The sequence below is a fragment of the Vanessa atalanta genome, chromosome Z (genome assembly GCF_905147765.1).
Source record: "Vanessa atalanta chromosome Z, ilVanAtal1.2, whole genome shotgun sequence".
Lineage (NCBI taxonomy): Eukaryota > Metazoa > Arthropoda > Insecta > Lepidoptera > Nymphalidae > Vanessa > Vanessa atalanta.
This window is the reverse complement of record NC_061902.1, coordinates 1,145,061-1,169,141: the sequence shown is the minus strand read 5'-3', so window position 1 is coordinate 1,169,141 and position 24,081 is coordinate 1,145,061. Positions and strand designations below refer to the sequence as shown.

Sequence of the window (24,081 nt, the reverse complement as noted above, 5' to 3'; positions counted from 1 at the left end):
TGTATAGATAAGTGCTGTATCTAGATGCTGTAGTTTCTGTGGTGTTATAAAGTGATTGTTTCAAAGGAATTACAGAAACACGATTGTTTCAAAAATTACAGGGACATAACATCTTACTAATGACGCAAGTAGATATACTCTTCTGACTGCGCCAGGGACCACTAACTTACTGGGAGATTGTTTGGTCGCCAACTAACAAAAGGATTAGTATTAAAAAAAAAACAAAAATATGAGAAAATTATGAGAAATCATTGGTTACTACTTATTGGTACAATCCCAACAAAACTAACGTTCGCTTTGAAATTAATAGGACAATACGTCAAGAGAATCGAACTTGTGTTTTATTATTGACAAGCTGAAACAATTTTCATAGAAAAACATTAACCAAAGAGGTTAATTATGTTTGTGAGTTGCTAGTGGAAATAAAAACTTACCTTAATATTTGAAACATATTAATTAAATGTGGCACGATCGTAAACTCTGACTCGTAATTATATGTTTTTCGACAGCGTATGTGAGTACAATCTTTTTTTTTTCGATTAAATATGTTAATTCTAATATCAGATGAAAAAAAATAATAAAGCAAACCCTTAATTCATTTACATCAGCATGCAATTTATTTTTGGATTCGATGATTATTATTTCGTTAAGAAATTATTTTCGTAATCGGAATCATGTTTTGATAAAACAAAATTTAAAAAAAGTTCGTACTTTCAAAGCTAAAAAAATACAAATAAAAATATATTTTCACAAACCTCATGTGTATTAATTTATGAATAAAATATTAAGATATTTTTATTTTAAATTATATCCAGTAATATAAATATTAAGAACATTTTAGTTATTCAATAAATTTCAGTAGGTACGTAGCGCTTGATTAAAGCCTCACCTACAATCCAAATGCACCAACACCCACCAAACCGGCACTTGGCGCAAACACGAAAAGGCTTCATTATACGCAGTTTATGAAGCAGAAAATGCATACAATGGAGCTAGTAAAACGACCCTTAACTGCCAGTCGGCCAGTCCTGCCAGATTTGGATGATGAGTGGCACAGATTTGGCATTGGCACCGACGGCGCGGCGCCTTCTCTCGGCGCCTGCGAGGGTGGTTTATGAACCGTCAAATAACTTATCACTGGTTTAATGCAATGAAATTGTGATTACCGCTCTGATCATTTCAAATTTGATTTTTTCATTCCGTTACAGGATAATTGTTCGATTTTTAAATTACTAATGTATTATTTTTTTAAAAATTGACATTTAGTTTAACGAAATATTAAATTGACGGAGATCATGTTGGGTACTTATTTTTTATAAAATAACCAACATATTTTAAATGTATCTACTTATTCAAATCATCATTAAGTAATTAAATATATTTTTATATTAAATTTAAGAAAAAAATCATACTAAAATTTTCTGAACCCATCTGATTCGAATTCAAATTGACAAATTTCGCAACGAGGTTTGTTTATAAATCTAGCGAGCCGTGTGAATAACGCTAATAGTGGGGCCGGCCCCTTCGTACTGTTTATATTTATTTGGGGCCGTAATAAGGCCTCTGGCGCGCTGACTCGAAAACTGTGCAGAATTGATTAAAACATTGTTAGATGCAGTCGTACGGAAGAGGGGTCAGGATAAGATTTTTAAAGGTTAATAAATGAGGTTTATCGCACTGTCAAATGGATATAACCTCTTTATATTTGCGGCAGTCATTAATAGATCCTAAAACGCATACGTAACGACGATACGCGGTTCGAAGTGCGTGTTCTGTGTTGATTGTTGATGTTTTATTTTATAGTTAGTAGTAGAAAGTAAGTCATTAATTCATAGAATAATTATTCGAATCGAGATCTTTTCTATATATTAAATACCTAACATAGATTAATATTGCGTTAGTTACGTTAGACGAGATGGTCCAGAGGTTAGAACGCGTGCATCTTAACCGATGATTTCGGGTTCAAACCCAGGCAGGCACCGCTGAATTTTCGTGTGCTTAATTTGTGTTTATAATTCATCTCGTGCTCGGCGGTGGAGGAAAACACCGTGAGGAAACCTGCACGTGTCTAATTTTCAACGAAATTCTGCCACATGTGTATTCCGCCAACCCGCATTGGAGCAGCGTGGTGGAATATGCTCCAAACCTTCTCCTCAAAGGGAGAGGAGGCCTTTAGCCCAGCAGTGGGAAAATTTACTGGCTGCTAATGCTCATGCTTGCTTTAGTATAATTAGTATTTTATTAGAACTATATTTTTGTAAATTTAAATAACGGTCAACATTTCCTTATTGACAATTAATATTTTTACTACATATATATTTAATATTATATTTAACAAATGATAACCTACTTAATAAGTACATGAATAATATAATCACATGTGGCAATGTCTGTCATAACATAAAATTAACTTTATCGAAATATAATCAATCGATAAGGAAAATCTACATATACAAAAAATAATGAAAACATCATAATCCCATTTCCTATTATGATTAATATCGTGACGGCGATGACGCGGTCATTATTAGCCAAACTTACTCAGGCGGGCACGTGGCGGGCAAGGGACTCCATCCCTCACAGTTAGGGCACGTCATGACCACGAGGAGCTCGTTTTTACATCGACCCACAAAAGAGTTGCGAATTTGTCACTGGCTTATTTTGGGGGACAATGATATAAATTAATGATGCAGTCGCGAAATCGGGAAGCAACCATTTTTCACGATTAGATGTGAAATTCCTTCGCAATGAGAAAAACTACAGTTCATATTGTTTAATCTTAACTAATGGGATCATGGTGAGAGGGACCGGTGTGAAGTCTCTAGGGGTCTACGTGAATATTTCGAAATATTAACACGTTTGCACTTATTCATCAGTGCTTGTAATAATAAATAATAATAAGCGGTGTTCTGTTATCGGTACATTTACCTTTCCTAGTAACCGTTTTTTGTCGAATAATTGTTCGAAATTCAAAAATATGTCTAGACGTTCCACGTTTGAATTCGTTGTATAGTGTTACTAGGAACTTTAACCTTAACTTTTTTAATTAGATAGAAAATGAATTAGATAAAAGTTTATATATCTAATAATAGCTGATACTATAGGTAATATATAGGTACTTATATATACAAATAGACATGCTATCTAGCGGTAAATTACAACAAAGTAATAGCACTAAAACCTTCTTAATGAAAAATATATATAATTTCTTTTATGGTGATCGGTCAACCGGTCGTAAACCATAAAATATTGATATATTTTAATTTAAGCTTGAAAACTAAAAATTAAAAAAAAAACATGGTGGTTGATGGTTAGTCAATGACCATACATGGTGGTGACCAGTTTTCGTCAGGCCATTTGCCAGTCTGCCTAGCTATATAATGTAAAATATAAAATGTATGGATGAGTACTTTCGCATAGAATGATATCATTCGCAGATGTATAGAGTTACTTACGCATTTATAACTAACTAGGTAGTTATTATTCTTATTTTAATATTGACTTTTTATCTAATATAATACTTTATATGTATAAAATAAACACAAAACGCGGCTATTCTACAAAAGTATATTTTTTAAATTATAACATACAATGGTAAAGAAACGATCGTCTCCAGCCAACACATAAATTGTAAACAATTATTAAAAAAAAAAAGAAAATTCTACTGAGTGCCTTTCGCCGTTTCTTTCAGATATGAAATACTTCTATACGAACATTTTAGATTTCTTGAAAATCAATAAGTGCTTCTGTTTTGTATAAAGATTATGACTTGAAATCTCACCTACAAACAGCATCCGTTTCCCACTAGTAAAGCGCGCGAATATTATTTTTAGCGGGCAGCTGTTACGCAAAATATATTACAAAACAATTGTTCGAAAATTAGAACATACAATTTTACTAAGAGGCTTAATAAATCTTTAATTTATTACGTCTGAAGATATTTAGAAGTTATTTATTAATGTTGTAAGCTGCCACTTGGAATTATAGTAGTCTTTTGTAATGCCGTCAGCTTGTATAACGGATATTATATTGTGATACAATAGTCGTGATTGCGACGCTGTTACATTGTTTCATATTTTGACATCGCTGCTGAAATTAACTTAAGTGACAGAAAAAATAAACAGATTATAATATCATGAATTATGATAAGCGACGTCATTTACGCAGACCTATATTTTAGAACTCGCCTAAAACTCAAGTGTGGGCAACACTTGAGTTTTAGGCGAGTTCTAAAATTAAAATTGAAAAAAAATAATCATAATTTTTTAAAAAAAAAATTGAATTGTCGTAAAGTTCCTTTTAATCACACGAACATATTCCAATTTCAAAAAAATATTTAATAAATACATTCAACTTTAAATACTTAATATTTTTTATTCGTTAAGCGTTGCTCCTTTGCTATAACCTTTTTTATAATTTCTCAACGAAAATTATCGATAATTTTTTCAAAACGTTTTGTCCACATCTCCTCCGGCGATATTTCAAAGCACTTAATAGGCTACAATTTGTCGTTGTTATAAACAAACGGATGTCGGTTATAGTTACCCTATTATCCTACCATGCTAATACAGTATTTAATGACGCTTAGAGACCTGACCGTCTTATTAGTAAGTGTGGAATAAATTGACACTAATTCATATTGTCTCTTTCTAGCTTATAATGTAACTCGTGTATTAGATAGGGAGGCAAAGGCACAACTTGACACCATAATTATTAAACGTCTTCTGATTATTAGATAATTTCATAATTATATAATGGAATGAGTAAAATTATCATATATTTAAATTTAAAATGTTTTAGTTTTATTTAATTTTGAATTTATTAATATTTAACTTTTTTTGAAGATAGATTTTTTCGTCGTGTTCGTTAATAATTAAAAAAAAATAGTTTGTCACGTTTCGGCTAAAAATAAGAACCGTTTTTATACGAAGTTTAAAAATGGGTACCTAAATACAGGAAAAGCAAAATGAATAAACATATACTCATCAATATTATCATACATCAATACACGCTAAAAATATTCGATAAAAAAAAAAAAAACGTGAACTAATATCGATATTATGTCAACATAACGAATAAAGTATCCGAACTTTTAATATTACAAAAATATTTACCGAGAGATTCCAAAACACGATCTATCGATTTTCCAATCCGCAACAAACGACATCAAATGATCAAGGCGCGAAAGAGGGTGGAAGGCTAACAATGCATCCTCACTCAAAACCGGGAGAAACAAATGTATAGAGACGTAGAGCTCGTACCGAACACCACTCCATATTCAGGATACCTTACTTATAAAGGACCAAGGGGCTCCGGAGACAAGGGATTCATTCCCGGGACAAATCATTCACACTTTTAATTTAGTTGCTCCTAATGTATGCGAATAACTCCAAGGGCTGTATAAACCGACCCTCTTATTCACTACGGTTAAACAGCTATCACACATAGGGTGCGTAGAACTTAATAGTTCGTCCCCCCCCCCTGCGGCCCCTCTGGCCCCCGTGGCCCTCTCCCTGGTACATACATTATGCAAATACGTTAGTGATATGTCAGTACACATGGGACGTTTATTGTTGTTACTCAGTTTATCTGACTATTGAGTTAACTTTAATTAAATTTAAGACGCATTTGTAGGGTCCTTTGACTGTATTATGTTGTGATTTATACAGTTAATGGTTATTTATTTAGTTTATACTCATGATATTTATTTACATTAGTTCATTTAAATGTTGGAAAGGTGAATTGTATGTGTCAAAGTAGGTATCGTCAGTAATATTAACACGGTTATGTCGATACAGAATTTTCGATAATGCCAATATTTGAAAATGTTAAAATAACATTTGTGGGTATAGGAAATTGAACTGCAATATAACTTGGTAGCATAATTATGATTTAAAAATATGATATTGTATTCGAAGTGTCACATAACTTTGCTTGAAACAGATTTTCCCTCTTTGTAAGTCATCGCAAAATCCTATGGGAATTTGGAATAAATAACGATTCCAAGTCGTCATGTAATAGGAAATTTGTTTGTTCGTTCCATTTTTACGGTAAGAAGGCAATTTCTGGATACTTTGAAAGAGATACATATAATTGTTTGATGCTGATTAAACCACGGTTTATTTTAAAACTCAGTTTTAATAGAAACTAATCGTGTTCCTACTTAAGGCATAAGGCATCGACATTAATCAATTATTTGTCATAATAATGTAGTCAAAACTCAGATAAACATCTATGTTGAAAGCGTAAAAAAAGTCAGGGAATACCTGATAGTTTATCATTGTCAATGACCAATCATTAATTACGATCAGACAAATCACTTGTTGGTTTGGCTTAACGTGTTCTTAGACTTAAGAAAATGTTCTAATTTTTTTCTTATTATGATAACGATATATGTATGAGGACATTTTATTCTTAAAAGAAACGGATTTCAGCTTGAGCATGTGTGAAACTATTATAGCTTAAAGCGCTTGACAAATTTCACGCTGTTCGTGTGTATTTTAAACGTTTCCATTGTAATATGTCAAGTGTTGCTTAAAACGCAATCTTAGTTAACACATTCTTGCAAAGTACTTGTAACCCTTTGATAGTTTAGCCGTGAAGGCGTTACGAACTGACTTACCTACTTGCATAATAGATTTACTAATTTGAATATTCCGGCACTGTAGCTTATAACGTCTTGCTTTTCAGAGCAACCCGTACGCGCTCAAGGAAAGCGGCGGCGAGATGTCAGCGTGGACGTCAGCGGGCCTTCAACCCTCCGGCGGCTACTACCCTTACGACCCGACTCTGGCTGCGTATGGGTAAGTCTCGTCTAATCCTTATTCCCATTGCGTACTCCCTAAGGCCTTTTGGAGTAAGATAACGCTTGCGATAGTACACCCTCGATACAACGCAGTGCGAAGGGCTCATTTCAATTCAGCGGATTTTATCGCTTGTGCAGATGCGTTTTGTTATCGGGTCGGAGTTTTCAAATTCATTTGGTTAGATTATTAATATATATCACGTGTTTCAATTTGGTTAAATTATAACATCGATACACCCCTCTTAATTTATAAGGGTCATCACTATTTTGTTTTAGTGTTGTGTTGTGTATAAACAAGGTTACAAGCATATTGGACTCAAATTTTATATCGCTAAAAGTTAATATCAAAATTGTTTATTCTTAATTATATTAAATTTCCGTAAAGTATTTAAATTACTAAAATGGGCTAAGGACTGAAATTGTAATAATTTAATTTCCTTTTTTTTTCTACATTGTAAAATATTTTATCTAAAGTTTGTTGTTATATTAAAAATCAAACATATACGGAAATATCAATCAAGTTGTCTATATCTTCACGATAAAAAATAATAATAATTGGAATAAATTCATACATGTCTTGTCTTAAGATATACCTAAGCTCCACAGATCTTCACGACAGACTTGAATAGATCAGAAAAAGAATATATATTGACGTCTCGTGGTGTTTATTAACCGCAAAAACGCTACCAAGTTGAGAGACACTCTAATGTCAGTACCATTATAACTGTTAGAACCGTGTCTAAGAACGTTCCATCCTAGCGTCATTATAATTCGCATCTCGTACATTTCCCATGAGTTCCATGGAATGTATCGTTGATTGAAATTGTAAAATGCTAATGTATAATCCTTTTCAAATTAACACGGCCAGACGGAGCGCTAAGTGCACGCATCGCGTTTGGCGGTGCGTGCTTGCCGCGAGGGACGGACAACTTATCACTCCCGGTTTTCCCCCATCTCGTTTCTTTACACGACCATCAGCGTGTATGACAGAGACGGATGGAGCATCCATTCCGCGCTAGGCCCTGATTAATTCACAGTTTTTCTTCGAAAAGCAATCGCTCGACGCGTTCCGTTGACGTTTTCGGCAAACTTATCGACTCGCAGACGCGGCTACTACGTTTTGTATCGAGATTTGAGCCTGCACGTTATATAAGGCTGCTGTCACGAGATGGCGCTCGTAGCTTCGTTTGGGTTGTATCATTTAGACGTAAACTGTATATGTGTGATAACATTAACTTTATGTAGTACTTACGTATTACGTAACTATTGCTACACATAGTCACAGTCATAGCAATTATCCTCCACGTAGTTGAAATCAGTTAGTGTGCTAACAATTAATTATAGTTCCTACCTAGGTAACATTATTTTATTTAATACGCTAATATAGTTTAATTCTAACCGTTTCGCACAGTATAAAAATAAAGCAATTGAATCTGTGCTAATTTGTGAGATGTCGAATCGAATATATTTTTATAGTTATTGCACTCGAAATCACGATAAAGATTGCACAAAACTACAACACGTTCATACGATGGATGATTACAATGGGTAAAATAATCACAATTATCCCGTCATAAAAAATATGATTCCTTTCGTAACCGCTGTAAGTTAATCGTTGAACATGCAATCGTAATGTTTATTCATTTCGTTTATTAAAGACGATCGTCAGCTTGAGAAATAAATAAAAAAAAAAAAAAAACACTCACGCACACACACAATTTGCGTATTCTCGTTATCAGCTCGTTATTTTTGTAATTCGATTATTGTAATTGACAATTAGAAAATACTCTGTGAGAAATACAAATTCGACAATTTTTTGTTCAACAACATTGTTGTATTGTGTGGTCCGGTTTGAAGGGTGTTTGAGTCAGTACAGGCACAAGGGTCATAACATTTTTAGGTTGGTCACGTAAGAAAAATTAATTACAGCGCCAATATGTATGGTGGTGATCACCCAACATCAGGCTCATTGGTGTCTACTTACTTACATTCAATAATAAATAAATGTTTCATAAATCCGTATCTATAAAAGGATTTTTTGAATTTTCAACTTAAGGGGGGATAATGGGAAAGGTACTTTGTATGAGTCTCACCCGTAAGAAATCAAAACGGAAAAAATATGGCGTCACATCATTGCTAACAATTGTAATGTTATTTCCTGTCAAAATAATCCACAGTTGTAATTAAATACTATATTCCAATATTTGACACCATTCTCTTGTAAGTACATCTTTATATTCAAATACGTGTTTATTTTAATTTATTCAATCTAAAATACTAAATCCTGTAGGAAATTGTATTTCTTTATTTAACAAAAAACAACTATTATTTCTAAATAGAAAATTAATTCAAATGAATAAGACCTTTAATCGAATTAAAAGTCAATAAAAATATATTTATCACGTAAATTTTTGTAAGTACGTACACTGTATAATCATAAAATGAATGAAGTTTTTATACGAGAACAAACTCAAAATTCATAACATAACACGATCGTGAAATATCACAATAATCCATGCAATATTAAGTATAATTATAATTTTATTTAAGGAATACACTAGTCATAATAACATATCATGGTCGAAATACGAAGTGAGTTCCTACGTAATAACATTGGTGCGTAAATAGTAATTACTGTCATAATCTTATTCTCTGTCATTAGGTACCTTCTTACAAAGAGAAACTGAGAACGTTCCTTTTTTGAAATCGGCAAAAATGGTCTCTTATATGAAGATAATAGTTATATTAGGAAAGTAACTGAGACGTCAATCTTGGATCTCATTTTCATTCAACGAGTCGAGTTTTTTTTTCTTATTTACTCATTCAAATAAATTCAAGATGTCTATGGATTTCCCTGTTGTATGAGCAAACTAGATGTTAATTTGTATTGGCAATTCTATAACGATCAGAGTTTTATTATCTTTAAAAGTTACGTCTAATTCAATTTATGACGTGTAATTATAAGCTGATCGTTATTCTCCTCTAATTCTTTAGTCGCGATAAATTGTTGGTGACGCTTTATTTTTAAACGAAGAATGCGAACACATTCTAAGTTTAAAAAAATAATTCCAAACTATTTTTTTTTTAAGCGCATAAACAAATATTATACCATTGTCTTAAAAAATATACGTAATTATATTATAATAAAAGATTAAGCGTATTATATACATATTTAACAATCATTTTCATTCTGTTAATTAACCAAATTAAATTTAACAAAATGTTTTTTTTTTATATTTACTTGGTAGTAGGGCTTTGCGCAAGTGTGTCTGGGTAAGTACCCACGCATCAGATATACTTATTATTATTATTGTTGTGTTTTAGTTTGAAGGGTGATTGATAACTGTAGGCTCAAGGGACATACCTAAGATGCTAGTACCCAAAGTAGACGGAGCATTGGTGTGATGTAAAGAATGGTTAATATTTCTTGCGCCAATGTCTATCAGAGATAGTGACCTTGGATGGTGATGGCTTACCCGCCCATCTACCTTTGACATAAATTAGGTATACATACGAGTATATATTAGGTACTTGTCATATCCAAAAATATCTATTGTATACAATATATACAGGGATTTTATAGCTTTTTCCAGGACGGTTGTATTGACCTTAACTTAAGTAACCTTTATTTGTTGTTATGTTTAAAATTACCCGTATCACTTAACCCTTTTATACTCATTATCGTAAATGTAATTATATAATTAACACATATTGACCTTTGACGTCTTTTTTTCAATACAATATTTTGTTGTATATTTAACATTTTTTGTAACGAAGTTTCATTAATTATATAAATTAGTAAATTCTATACAAAAAAAAAAAAAAAATGATTTTTATGTCAACAGTCTAAAATTAAAATTTTTAGAGGTACAAAGAGCTATTTAAATAATATTTATATATACTAAAACCTACTAAGAAACGATAGAAAGCGCTAAAGCGTCTGGAATATTTTTTATATTCATTTGTTTTTTTTAGTTTTTCAGTTACGCGAAACAGAATATATTGAGGTAGTATATTATAAACTACTCTTTAAAGCTACGCAGTAATTAAAATAATTAGTATTGTTGTTTTCCAGTTTGAAGGGTGAGTTAGTCATGAGAGGCACAAGGGACATAATATCTCATTTCGTAATGTTGGTGACGTATGGGCTATGTATGAAATGGTTAAATCTGCATGCGGCACCAATCCCTGGATAGTAATGGCCACTTACCATCTGGTGGTCGACCAATACCAAATAAAAATAATTAAAGACATATCTTTTAAACCTTCTTTTCAAATTAAGCTTTTTCAGTTTTTCGTGTTAATAATATGATTTGGTTTTAAAAACCTTGTATGTATTATAAATAGATACGTACGATCTAATGAATATTTAATATATTTTATAATATTATCTTTAAAGTTTTAGATTTTTTGGACATATAAAATTGTATCATAGTTTTAAAATTTTATCAATTTATATATATAAGTATTTTTCATGACAATTGTAATTTCCCTGATATTATAATTGTAATATATATAATAATCTTAGTACCATAATTGCTACACAAATCTCCTGTAACAGCAATGATAACAACATATAATATAACGAACAAATAAAATCTCTAACGGACGCAATGAATATCATTCCCACTACTTAATACCGAAGTGTCTATCGTTAAGATAAACATCGGATATCTCATAGGACTGTCATAACAACCTATTATGTGGACGCATCAATTAAACGCTCCACGGCGCACTTGAAAATTTATCCGCTCATGAATCACGCTGGAATTGGTCAAAAATAAGAACAAATCAAAGTACATCACAGCGAAGTTATGCTGACAATTCGGCTGCGCTCGACTTAATATATAGCAGGCGGTGCGTTACAATCTAAAAATAATTAGGAGCGACATTAATTTTTATGCGTAAAAAAGAAAGTGATGGCATCGGGCGCGGCACACGGAAATACACTGATCTATCGCTCCCGACTCCGTCGAACGTTGCATAGAGGATGATCGAACGACGCCTCGCCCGTATAAAGCGAACGTTTGTGACAAAAAAAAAACCGACCATAAAAAATGCACATGTAAACATTACTCATTCACAAATTTAATCGTTGTGTATTCATACCGCAGCGAAAAATTCAAGTGTCTCATAAAACGCAGCCGAGTAATAAGTTAGACGGGTCGAGTGCGCTGAAAAGCGTAGAATAACAAAAGTTGTCGGCGACGTAGACTTCAGTGGAGTATTGTTAGCGTATTATTTGGAACAGCCTGTAATCTGCCACGGCCGCCGCGCGCCGAAATGAAAAATTACTTGGCTATTTTTAACAAGTCTCGAGTACAAAAACCGTACAAAAATTAGAGAAAAGAGACGAGAAGCACTTGTACCGCACCATTGAGATCAAAATAAGCAGGAAATTACATCGCTCGGGGCTCCCGGCTGAGGGAATTATTTGTGCGCCAACGATTTGGACCGTTAAATTTTAAATAAACCAAATAAGGAACGGTCGTTAACGAGACGCGTCTCTAAACGGCGCTTTTCGAGATCATTTTTTACTCTAACAAATATCGTGGGCGCGCTCGATTGAGACTCAACGTGATGCGTCGCGTCGACTCGATCGCGGCAATAAATCTACGCAATGGGGATAGTGCGTTAAAATCGACTGTAATTGTTATTAATCGATGTGGTGAGGTATCGAGGTATCGGTCCCAGCTTCGACGAGCTCCGCAGGGAATAATCGAGTGATCGAGGCGTAGATGTAAATCGTGCGGTGTTACGATTGCTAATTCTAATCCGTGCGAAAGCTCCGCAGGGGGAGGGATGTAGGAGGTTGTATTACTTATTTACGCTGGTACATAGTTGAGGCGGGAGGGCACGTGGGCCACAAGCCCCCGGGCACGTAAGCCTCCGATACAGGATTGAACGCACTCAAATATGTAACGTTCACCCCGACCGCCCGACCGCCCGACCGCCCGACCGCAACCGTTTCCAAATACTTGTCTATTCAATTTTACTCTATTACGGCTCGTTTTACTCGATTTTTACGATATCTGTTTTTTATTGGATAACTTAAATATATCATACGAATAAATATAACACCTTCATTGTGATTGAGCATTAAAAAAAATATTTTTTTATAAGTAAGAAATATATCTTTGTTAATATTCCAAATTATTTAGACTTAGACTACTTTAAACGTATATACTTAGAACATTATTTATATATACATTTTTTTTTCGAAATATAATCAGTTTTGTAAAAAAAAAAAATTTTAACTAACTAAACTATGAGGATTACAAATATTTCTCACACATTGTACTTCAGTCAACTCTTGACTTCACATGATTTAAATCTATCTAAAACTTCGAATAATTGCAATTAAAAATAAACATAGTTCTTTAATAATAATACAACACACCTCTCTTTTAGAAAACGTACCTACATTTGACAGTGGGCTATAATGACGCAATATCACTGAAACTAGTATAATTTTCTATTTTATATTTTTGTCATATTCTACTATCAATAGATTCAGTCTTGATACATTAACAATGAAAACTATAAGCGCAAGAACTTTTAAATATTAATTAAGTATATGAGATTGATTAAATTTACAGCTACCGTTTCACCGTAATGTTGGTATTACTGAGAAGAATCGGCAAGATTTTATTATTTTCTCTTACATTGCTCTAATTTTACGTTTATTATTATTTCTTCTTATTCGTTATTTCATCTGTGTATGATAATTTAATTAATAATGCAATTATAAATGCACAAATTCACCCGCGTCAAGGATTCTTAGGCCTCGTTGGTAATGTTATACCTATATATAAAACATATCATTTATCACTAAAGGTCATACCAAAAATTGAAAGACTTTTTAAAATTGGGATAATGTGTAAGATGCCTTAGATTAACGCATTTATTAAACTCATCAGTATTATATATAACTAGTGACCGTATCGTACTCAGGAATAATAAAACTTTCTACCAATATTTTATAGTCTTTAATTAATTCTATAATTAATTATTAATTTTAAAAGTCATTCGAGTGAGTATATGGCAAAAGTACAATAGTAATCCTAATTAACTAAAGTTTCGCCAAAAAGTGTTCGATATGACAATTCTAACAGGATTGTTGATTTTCATTACGACGCATGGTAATCCAGTAAGGTAATGCACCTTGACAGAGTTTAAATTATACCTAAATTAAAAAAGTAACACTTGTAACTACCCCGCCGCTGAAAAGGCTCATTGCGAAGGGGGGTTGGTGATTCCACATGAAGTAAATTTTCATCTGACAAATGCAAATTTTTTTCCTTTACAGTCGAGCACAACGTGCACATAAAAATCTGTATCTTGCCCGGATTTGAACTCGCTATCATAAGTTAAGAATCAACTGGGCCATCATAAATTATACCCGTAACATTTTAATTTGGATCAAAATGAATTATAATATTATTTGAATAAAAAAAAAACCCAGTCAAAGTCTTGAACTCCCGCAAGATAAGTTCTAATATTTATCATTCGACACATTCAATCATTCATTCGTTCTCTCGCTCGGTTACCTAATAGTTAAAATCTTTTATACTGTTTAAAAATGTATCGTTTAATCTTTATCATTTAAGACCACAAAAATCTCAACTGACAAACTCATTGATTTATCCTTTGCGACGTGAAAAATCTTTTGTTTAACTGATTTAAAATTAAATGTCACTTACGTCGTTTTGTTCCCAACAAAATGGAAAGGCGCGTCGAGAAATCTATATTAATTAGACGGTTTAGTGTTGTCTCGCAGCGCCTTAAGCGCTGATAGCTGAATCCCATGAATGAAGCGTACGGCGTTAAGCGCTGTATTTCACGTTTTAACCGCTGTCTTCGCCTGCTGTAGATTTCTGAAGAGCTTATTCGTGTAAAACTAAAGCGGTCTGGTTTCAGCGGCTTTGTGTGGGTATGCCTTTGTCAAATACATTAATACGTTCTGATGTGCTTTTAGTTGAGTGTTTTTGTGACGGACGCTTAATTAATAGATATTATTTTAGATCGTGCGCGTTTTACTGTAATACTCTTAAGGTTGTTATAAAAAGTCGTGTATATTTTACTATAAATAAATTGTATGAATATTAATTAATAATAAATAATTTATACAAAAAAAGTTTTGTACATTTAATTTGAACTGTAATAAATTAACCTTACACAAATATATCGGCCATTTTAATTAGTTTTTTGAAATTCGATCGCGTCACCAGCCTGTAACCGGTGTCCGCGCAAGATGGCGTCCCTATCGATCGAACACTTACGCCCATATTCTACCCACGCTTGCGCTGCAACGCCCTGATGCATCGAGGTGCAAAATCCCGCCCTCGACTGACAAACTAGTGTTACTTTTTTGTTTTTTTAAACTGTCACTTTTTAAAATTCGAAGTGTCTTAACAAATAAACACAAATATAGTTAAAATTGTAGTTTACTTGAAATGTTTTATTTTCCTCGTATGACACAACAAAATATTTATCCATGAGGATTTATTATTGTCTATTTTATGTAGCGACCGTAATATTAAATCAAAGCGTCACAACACCAACAAATGGTTCCACAGTCGCGAATCTCATTCGTATCACGTGCGGAAACGGTTGTCGGAGTTATTCGATACTAAGCCCTGCAACCGCCTCACAAGGTAGCAATTTGAGTGTGAACGTAGCAGGTCGGGACCATTTTTTAACTATTTTCACGCGCGGAACCTATTTATTGGGCCCTTTAGACCGCGCCTTTGTCATGTCGAGAAAATCGAAGTCAGGTACGCTCCGCCTGGGGGAATGGAACGTTTCGCCACAATTACGTTCAGAATGTGGATGCAAATGGCAACGTGGGTTTAAAAACTGCTCTCGACGCGAAACCGCCGCAGCCGGGCTTTATTTTTGCTGCCGTTACGTTATCTATTGCCTCAAATAAAACGCCTATCTGTTACGAATTGAAAAGTCCTTTTATTGAAAGCTGCGAACATTCCGACGTATTTTTTATCAACGCTAAATGTTTGTTAAATGCACGACCGCTGGAAAACGTTTTTGACATTAACTCTTCCATGTTTCCCTTTTGGGTTCGTTTTCAAAGCTTTTACATTTCGAACGTTTATTACTTCTATATTTTCGGTTACATTTAAATAATTTAACGTGACTAAATGAATTTGGAAAAATCGGCTCGATGTAATTTTATTTTTATTGTCTGTTGCGAATTTATGAAAGGCCAGAAGCGTTAATTTTTAGGTATATGGATAAAGTTGTGTTTGTCGACAGATATGGTGCTGGGTACGATTTAGCAGCCAGGCGAAAAAACGCGACACGAGAGTCGACCGCTACGCTGAAGGCGTGGCTGAACGAGCACAAGAAAAATCCTTACCCGACTAAGGGCGAGAAGATTATGCTCGCGATCATCACGAAAATGACCCTCACGCAAGTGTCCACATGGTTCGCGAACGCGCGCCGGCGTCTCAAGAAGGAAAACAAGATGACGTGGGAGCCGAAGAACAAGACCGATGATGACGACGATACAATGCTCTCCGACGAGGAGAAAGAACAGGAGGATAAAATAAAAACTAACAAAGGTTCGTTGAGTTCGATCTCTTTTCCAACATTCGACAGTCAATTTCCGAAGCGGTTATGCTAATAGATCGCTCGTCTAGCTGAGGCAACGTGCACCGACTCGGATTGACCGCCGAATGTTGATTCAGTCTCGATGTTTCAATCTGCGCATATATACTTGTAACCATGTACTGCTATGCGACTTGTATGTATACCATTTCATTTGATCGTTGATGTGCCTCTGCGAATGCAAATCGATTGTGCCAACTTAAGTATGTACTTTATTGATGCGTGTCATTTCAAGTTCGGTTCGAGACAGTGCTGAACGCTCAAATTGCTTTAATTTTGTCGGTGTATAAATCGTCGAGTGAATTGGCATAACCCGGTCGAGGGCCGGAGGGTGTGCGGGACCCGGAGAGGAGGCCGGGGGGGTGGGGAGAGGGCGTGTGACGGGAGGGGGGCCGGTCTCAGGCGTGTAACTGTGCGTAACCGCTCCTCGCTGCCGGATTTCCTATTTGTAGTAAAGTGGGCGGCGCCCGGGCTCAAATTTCATATAACGCTTCTTCCGTTTGTAGGTACAGGCCGACGGAGGTCGCATTCAGCTTGTCTGACGATCTGCCCTACTTCATGTTCTTGCCAAAGGATTTGTCGGGCTCGTCGATCGCTTCTTTTATGACATTCGGTTGAACGTAAGTAGGAACGGTTCGGGGGATTTATAATGTTTAGCGTTTCAAAACAATATCTCTTTCATTCCTCGTTCGTGAATGGAAAAATTTTTAATGCGTTCGGCAGTAAAATACAGACGTGGGGTGGTTTAGCGCGAAGTGGTTTTTAGTTGCGGTTGTCAACGTCATAAATAAGGAATTGTCGTGGTCGATTCGGGATTTCGAAATTCACGGGGTTAATGGATCGGGGGTGCGTCGCGTCACGGCTAACAATCGCCATACGTCGTATAATGAAAACCACTTCGGACAGAAGTGCACTCGGTACGCGCGCCGCCTCTAACGCCGCTCGGGGTCATAAAATATCATATAATAACAGGAGTGTCGATGTCAATGAAACGTTAACACGTGTCATTCACTAGAAGAGCCATTCTTTAAATCTTTAGACGTCTACGCACCAATCATATAAAACTAATAAAAAAAAATAAAAATTAAAAAACAATAAAATTAAATATCGAATATGCAATTGGAGTATCTTTTTTGATATATATAGCCAATCACAGTCAATAAAATAATTCTAGTATACCAAAATTAATATAAGAATTACAAATAAATTTCTATTTATGAACAGTATTCATTATATACACTTTTATCTCATAAAAGTGTATGTGTAAATAAAAAATGAACATCAGTTCACTTATACCTGTTAATAGTTTATTAATGCAATGTTAAACGAATTCATTTGTTAATCTTAATAACGCCTACAGATATTACAATAAATACCGTAATATATAGTCGACGTTTCTCACACGTTATGGATATTCAACTGTTAGAATTTATATTTATATTTAAGAATTCTAAACACTAAAACATAGCTTACCTAGAAATTGTATATATGTTTATACAGTAAGAGGGTTGTTAGCTTTATAACTTCAAAAAATTATTTATATTTGATTTTAATTTCATAACTAAATAAATAAATATTTTATTATGAGTACTTAAAAAAAAATATAAACAACATCTATAACTCCAAAAAACTATTCCTATAAATACTTATACGTTTAAAATATTAACAATTTATATAAAAGTTTAACAATAAACCCTTCCAGAGAAATTTATGAAATTTTATCGAAAAAAAAAATGCTTTGGTAAGGGCGCCCCGCGGTGGCGTAGCGGCACGTGTCCCGCAATTTCCACGCCTTCCCGGCGGTGATGTAAAAAAAAACTCCACACAATGTTCGCGTAATATTAACTGTTTCTGATGTTGATGAAAAGTTACTAAATAAAACGACTTGTATAAATAGAATTAAATCATTTTTTAACATAGATCTCCTCGGTTATTAAAACGCGTTATGAGTCTAACGTTATACTACTAAAATAACTAGTTACACGGAGTAGTTCACTATCAGTAAGTGCGGTTTATAAAAGGAATATAAACGCTAAGAAAAACAAGTCTTGGAGGCTACTTAACTTTCCACAAGTTAGGAGTTCCACTCACTCTTTTTAATAAACATAAGACAAAAGTACCCATCAAATGACTTCCAATCCTTCGATTTCATAATCTTGAATTTGAAATCCTCCTGGATTTGTGGAATTAGCTTTAACTAAAAAATATTCGATAACCAACATTAAATAATAATAACGTGGTAAATAAAATAAAAGAAATACAAAAATCTATTTGAAGGAAAGATTATCCACGCTCATCAAGAAAACATTTTATCTCGCGTAATGACCCAAACGCAACACAAACCCGATCCGCCTAATCTTAATCCGACAATATTATTGCATTTCCCATCGCCTAACCAAACAAACCATAACACGCAGCGTCCGACACGCTTAACCATTCTTTTAGCGAAATGTCAATGTTCGCGACGTGTAATATATCATTTTAAGTCGGAGCAAACAAAGCAAATATAAAAGCTTTCACACGCGATCCCCGAAAGTCGTCGGCAAACAAACATCGAAACTATCCCGGGCTAAGCCACTCATGAATAGAAGCGGTCCCCAGCTATGAATGTTAAGTTTCGTCGTGAACGCACGCGTCGCAAACGAAATATTAATCTGATGCGCGCTAATGGAAATCGTGTAGGCTCTGCAAACAAGTGTGTAGTTACTCTGTGGACGTCGCTCGAGGAGCAATAAATTGCAGCGACCTCGCTCGGAGTGCAGTCGAGTGCAGGGAGGTCTCAGCGTCCCTCTCGGCTGTGACGAGTTTTTATTATGTCTCACTCACCCCCGGGTTCGATGACTAAAGGGAAAAACCACTTCGACTAAAGCTCGGTGCACGCTACGATTTCCACGCGTTCGCCACGTTCCTCGAGAGTTGTGGTTTGCATACTGGGGTGAGGTAGGATCTGAAATTGATGGGCAGGTTACACTCGGGTATCGGTTCGATTGGATAATGGAAATTGATACGTAATGCGCAATCCAAACTTACGAACCGTGTGCTTTTGTTTTCTTTGCTCGGAGTTCAAGCGATCGACATGTGACGTTCGTAACTCTACATTTATCGTATATTTTCTCGTTAAATATTTTTCTAATTATGTTTCGCTTGATTCAATTTAAATCACGTTAACAAAATGAACTAACTTCCATCGTCGTAGATTTAAAGCAAATAAGCGACCCTAATAATTTGTATAGAAATTAAATTAATGAACACATCGAACGTATTGCGCGAATAATACATTACGAAATCATCCAATTCCCGCTTATCTCCCGCCGTTGTGGGCCTTTATTAGATTAATACAATGAAAATTAAAACAATTTGCCGGATAAATATCTTCGTGCGGAGTATCAGTGGCATCCCTATTTATCCCTAGTGAAGGGCAAGCCGGATAACCCCTCTTAAAAGCTAGGAGCAGTCAGCATTAAATGGAATAAAGCGAATGAAGTCGAGCGGTCGCGCCTCGCGCCCCCGCGACGACTCTGAATTTCATTAGGCTCCGAACCCTCTGCGCCCCCAAAAGCCACTTTACAACGGAAAATGGTATTATGATAATACTTAGAGCCTTATAAAATTTTGCTGAATAAACATTTTTGTGTAATTGTACAATAACACAATTTTTTAAAATCAAGGATAATGTTCGGCTTAATTTCGTAACGGTTATGAAACTGGCGTAAATTTTTAACGTTTTATCGCTTCTTTATTTTCCATCGACAGCGTAAAAAGTAATGCAAAAACATCCACGGGGGTATAGAGAAAGGACGAGAAGTGAGGTTGACCATTAATTGTGCGGGTCGAAGCTCGCATTCCGCGGAGACGAGTGCGGTGCCGCGGGGGAGTCGGGAAATGCGAAATAAATGCTCGGCTTAAATACGAAAGGGATCGGCATCGCCCGCGGCAGGGGAGTCGCGCCCCAAAGTGGTATTTTCACTTCGCTAATCGGATAACCACTTAACGAATGGGTCACTGCACGCCAAACGTATTTTCACACGACTTACCCAGAGGGATGCCGAAGATACCGCATCTTACGAGAGAAAACTTACGTCCCCGGTGTAACGGTCACGTCGGATACGATGCGGACCGTATCGATTTTGAGAAATACGCATTTTAAGCTCTCTCTATTGGTATTGCGTTAGTTATAGCATCGGCTATTGCGACTAATCTGATGTCGATGCTTTGTACTTAAGCGTATTGTTTGATTTCGGATTATGATATGAGCTCACGATTATCTTTACAGATGAGGAAAGGAAGGGCGACGAGTTACTGCAGGGGATGCACAGCCAGCTGCTCGGTTATGGAATAAAGGAGGAATCAAAGCGAGGAACTTCAGATTGTGGAGTGCCAATACCGGCGTCCAAGCCGAAGATATGGTCACTAGCAGATACGGCAGCTTGTAAAACGCCACCACCCGCTGCTCAGCCCTGGCCGCAGCACGGTTATGGACCTGGACCTGAGCGAGCTACAGCCGGCGACGGCAGTTCTAATGGATTCGCTTTACCCGCGACAGCGGCGGCCAGTCCGGCTAGTGGCTCTTACGGCCGGTACGGTGGCTTTCCTGGTGCCCAGTATGGAGGCCAGCACCCTTGCGTGCACCCAGCTGCCTTTCCTGATGTTCAAACAGACACTCCACCCCAGACGCCACCCAACATGAAGGTGCCCAGCGTAGCAAACCCGCTCGGCAGTGGTGGTGGGTCCGGATATTGCTTCCCACGGCACCAACAGTCACCGCAGCGTGACCCCTACCACAACCCCCACCATGCTAATAACCACCAGCCCAACCAACATCACAACGAGGGCTCAGCTGCCTTCAAACCCTTTTATAAAAGGTAAATATACGATCACTTACTAAAGTCGTAACGTTAAAACTCGTATTTAGCTCGTACAGTTTATCAAAGTTGATAAGTAACATGTTAGGGGATAGACTATGAATCTTAAAGAACATAGGCTATTAAAACGATACCCGGTGATTGATTCAAATTGTCGAGCTAACTCGCTGCTCATATGCAAACGAGGGAAATCGTAAATGGACGATCGTAGTAAAGATATCGATAGGACCATAAACAGAGTTGCGGTTTAGTAGAGACTTGAGCTGAGTGTCATGTCGGTAATTGAAAACAATGGAGGCGCGTCGAGGCGGAAGGGAGCGAGGGCGGCGAGGAGAGATTGCAATCTTATGTCATTTGTCAGTGTCAGCGCGCACCGTACACCTACGGACGCTGCTGACCTGCCCAAATTACATGTCTCCGTGATGCGCAATGTTTGTATCGGATCTCATAGCCCGCCATCAATCAAATGCTTCATTCATTCTTCATGAAAGAATATTATAATAATGTACTGTTAGGAACAACTCTGTTACCAAAATGTATTGTACGTCTTAATAAGTATAGATACTTTGAGTTTATAAAAAAAAGGTGATTTATATTTGATTTAAATTTATAACGCAAATTAAATATTTGATTTTGATCCAAACTTTGTTAGGTACAAGTATAATAAACTTGTACTTAAAAAAATTTACATACAAAATACTTTGACCTCTAGCGGTTGAGGTACCAAGGTCATTAATATTAGTTATGTTTAAAATAAGTAATTTTAAATAAACTAAAAAATAAAATTATAAAACGTAGTATGATAATTAAAACACACCTTTTATTATGTTTCGTGACCATGAATGCACAGATTTCGATCGTGCGGAGGTGAGCGTCGAGATAGGGTCGTCTAGTGACATTTTTCTAAGAGACGTCAAAGCATTTCTTAGAACACACCGCAGAATCCTCGCCTCATTACAATAAATCGCGTCGTCGACGCCGCCGCACACGGAGGCATCGCCAGGAATTCTGTATCGACCGAACACTCACAAATTCACATCTATAATCTTTTGTATTATTTTCGATTTCACGCCTTTTTGCCAAGCGAATTCCTTGACGCGAAAATAACCCCTTATCGCGGCATTCTTTTAAAGGAGCCAAAAAGAATGCTCCGAAATCGACGGTCCTCGTTTTTGACTTAAATAACATACCTGTATCGTTTTTATTTAAGCAAGTAATATTAATACCAAATCAAATCCTCAATGCCCTCCGCAGCCTCCCTGCGCAAGTCAATAAAGTAATTTAAATTATAATATTACGTTTCGCATCCGAACTCAAAACATTAAATTCGATCAATATCGTGTTTATCGGGCCTCGGTTTCGAAGATTACACGCATTGTAATGCATGACTCGATCAAAAATATGTTGGTAAATCATCATTTCGTCTGTAATCCGGGCACACCTAAGTCTAATACCATTCACTAGAGTCCATTTGAATAATACAAAGCGGGAATTGTTCTAAGGGTAAAAAACGTTAATTTATGAATGTACAATGAGTATTGTTCGCGGCGGCGTCGAGTCGGCGCGGGCGCACGGCAGCGAGCTCCTTAGCGAGATAACGTTGCCGGTCGTGCGTGGGCGCGAGCTCAATGGGCTCTCTTCATTCACAACACTACCTCCACATTAAAGCCGCTTTAATTTTTTTTTACCACGACGCCCTAATCTTCCCTCTTATCTTTCGATCCTCGGGTCCTTCGCCGTTTCATTCAGGCGCGGGTCCGGCCGACCCGTTCGACTTCTTTTTTCATTGACGCCATACAAAGTTTAGATGACCGCGGGCGAGGTCAAATTTTTATTTCTTTCACATTTCGGTTTTCCGGTCCGAGCGATTCGTTAATAAATTCTCAGATAATGAGACTGAACGTTTCGTCACCTCGTCTCGATTGCTTCGGGATGTTTTTTTTCGGCCGTTATGTGTGAACGCGGCGGAGGGCTCCGGCGACACTGCGATAGAATCGAATCTGAACGGACCTTGTTTTTTGGTAATTTAAATACCGCTATTCTTTTTAAGCGACCCTTTCTGTTCATATCTCGTCCCGTTCGGAAGCGTTATGAAAATTTGTATCGATCGAAGGATTTTAATATTGTTTTTTTTTTATTGTTGCAGGTAAGCCGAGTGAAACCTGCGTCGCTGCTCCGCCCTCGGCTAGGGCCTGTTGAAATGGTCACAGTGGCACAGTGTTTCCTATACGATCGACGAAGCGAGCGATTTAGAAATGTTGACATGTCCGTACAGAGACGAGACGCGTTACAATGTAAATTAATTTCATAAAATTCGGTTATCGTGTAGAATAATTATTTTCAAATTTCTAAATTAAAATGCACAGATTATTGTAATGTATAAAGTAACTTGTTGATTTGTACTTAAAAATTTAATTTCTTGTGATCTAGATAACGGTTGTCCTTAGAAATTAAATCATTGTATTGAAAAAAAAAAAAAAACGGTTGCTCAGTATTTTTATAGACATAAGAATATTCTGAAAATAATATCCAATTTATTTATGATTCGAATACACGAAACGCGCTATGACGTGTGTATCTTGACTAGCCATTGGATTTAGTGAATTGTACATTATGTTTAATTTTAATTGTCAAGTACGTTAATATTAAGGATTTAAAAATGTTTTCTGAGTTCTTCCAAATAAAGAGTTATATTTGTAACGATACGAATGCTTATTTCTGAGCTTATTTTACGCGCCCGATTTTACTTGATGTAATATTAATTTTACAAGACGATTTATAGTCGAT

General features: G+C 35.8%; 1 protein-coding gene across 4 annotated transcripts in view; it reads left to right on the top strand.

The window, feature by feature from the left end:
- Positions 1–23,858, top strand: part of LOC125076121 (homeobox protein araucan-like) — a 120,612-nt gene extending 96,754 nt beyond the window's left edge. For 2 of the 4 annotated variants that reach the window (XM_047688092.1, XM_047688094.1), the window contains exons 3-6: positions 6,691–6,803; positions 16,079–16,386; positions 20,706–21,294; positions 23,441–23,858. In XM_047688092.1, the coding sequence (XP_047544048.1) occupies positions 6,691–6,803; positions 16,079–16,386; positions 20,706–21,294; positions 23,441–23,444 (1,014 nt within the window). In that variant the 3' untranslated portion in view covers positions 23,445–23,858. Of the gene's footprint in view, positions 1–6,690; positions 6,804–16,078; positions 16,387–20,705; positions 21,344–21,382; positions 21,494–23,440 lie in introns of those variants that run through there. The other 2 variants (XM_047688093.1, XM_047688095.1) reach the window with 2 other exon arrangements.
- The last annotated feature ends 223 nt before the right edge of the window (positions 23,859–24,081 follow it).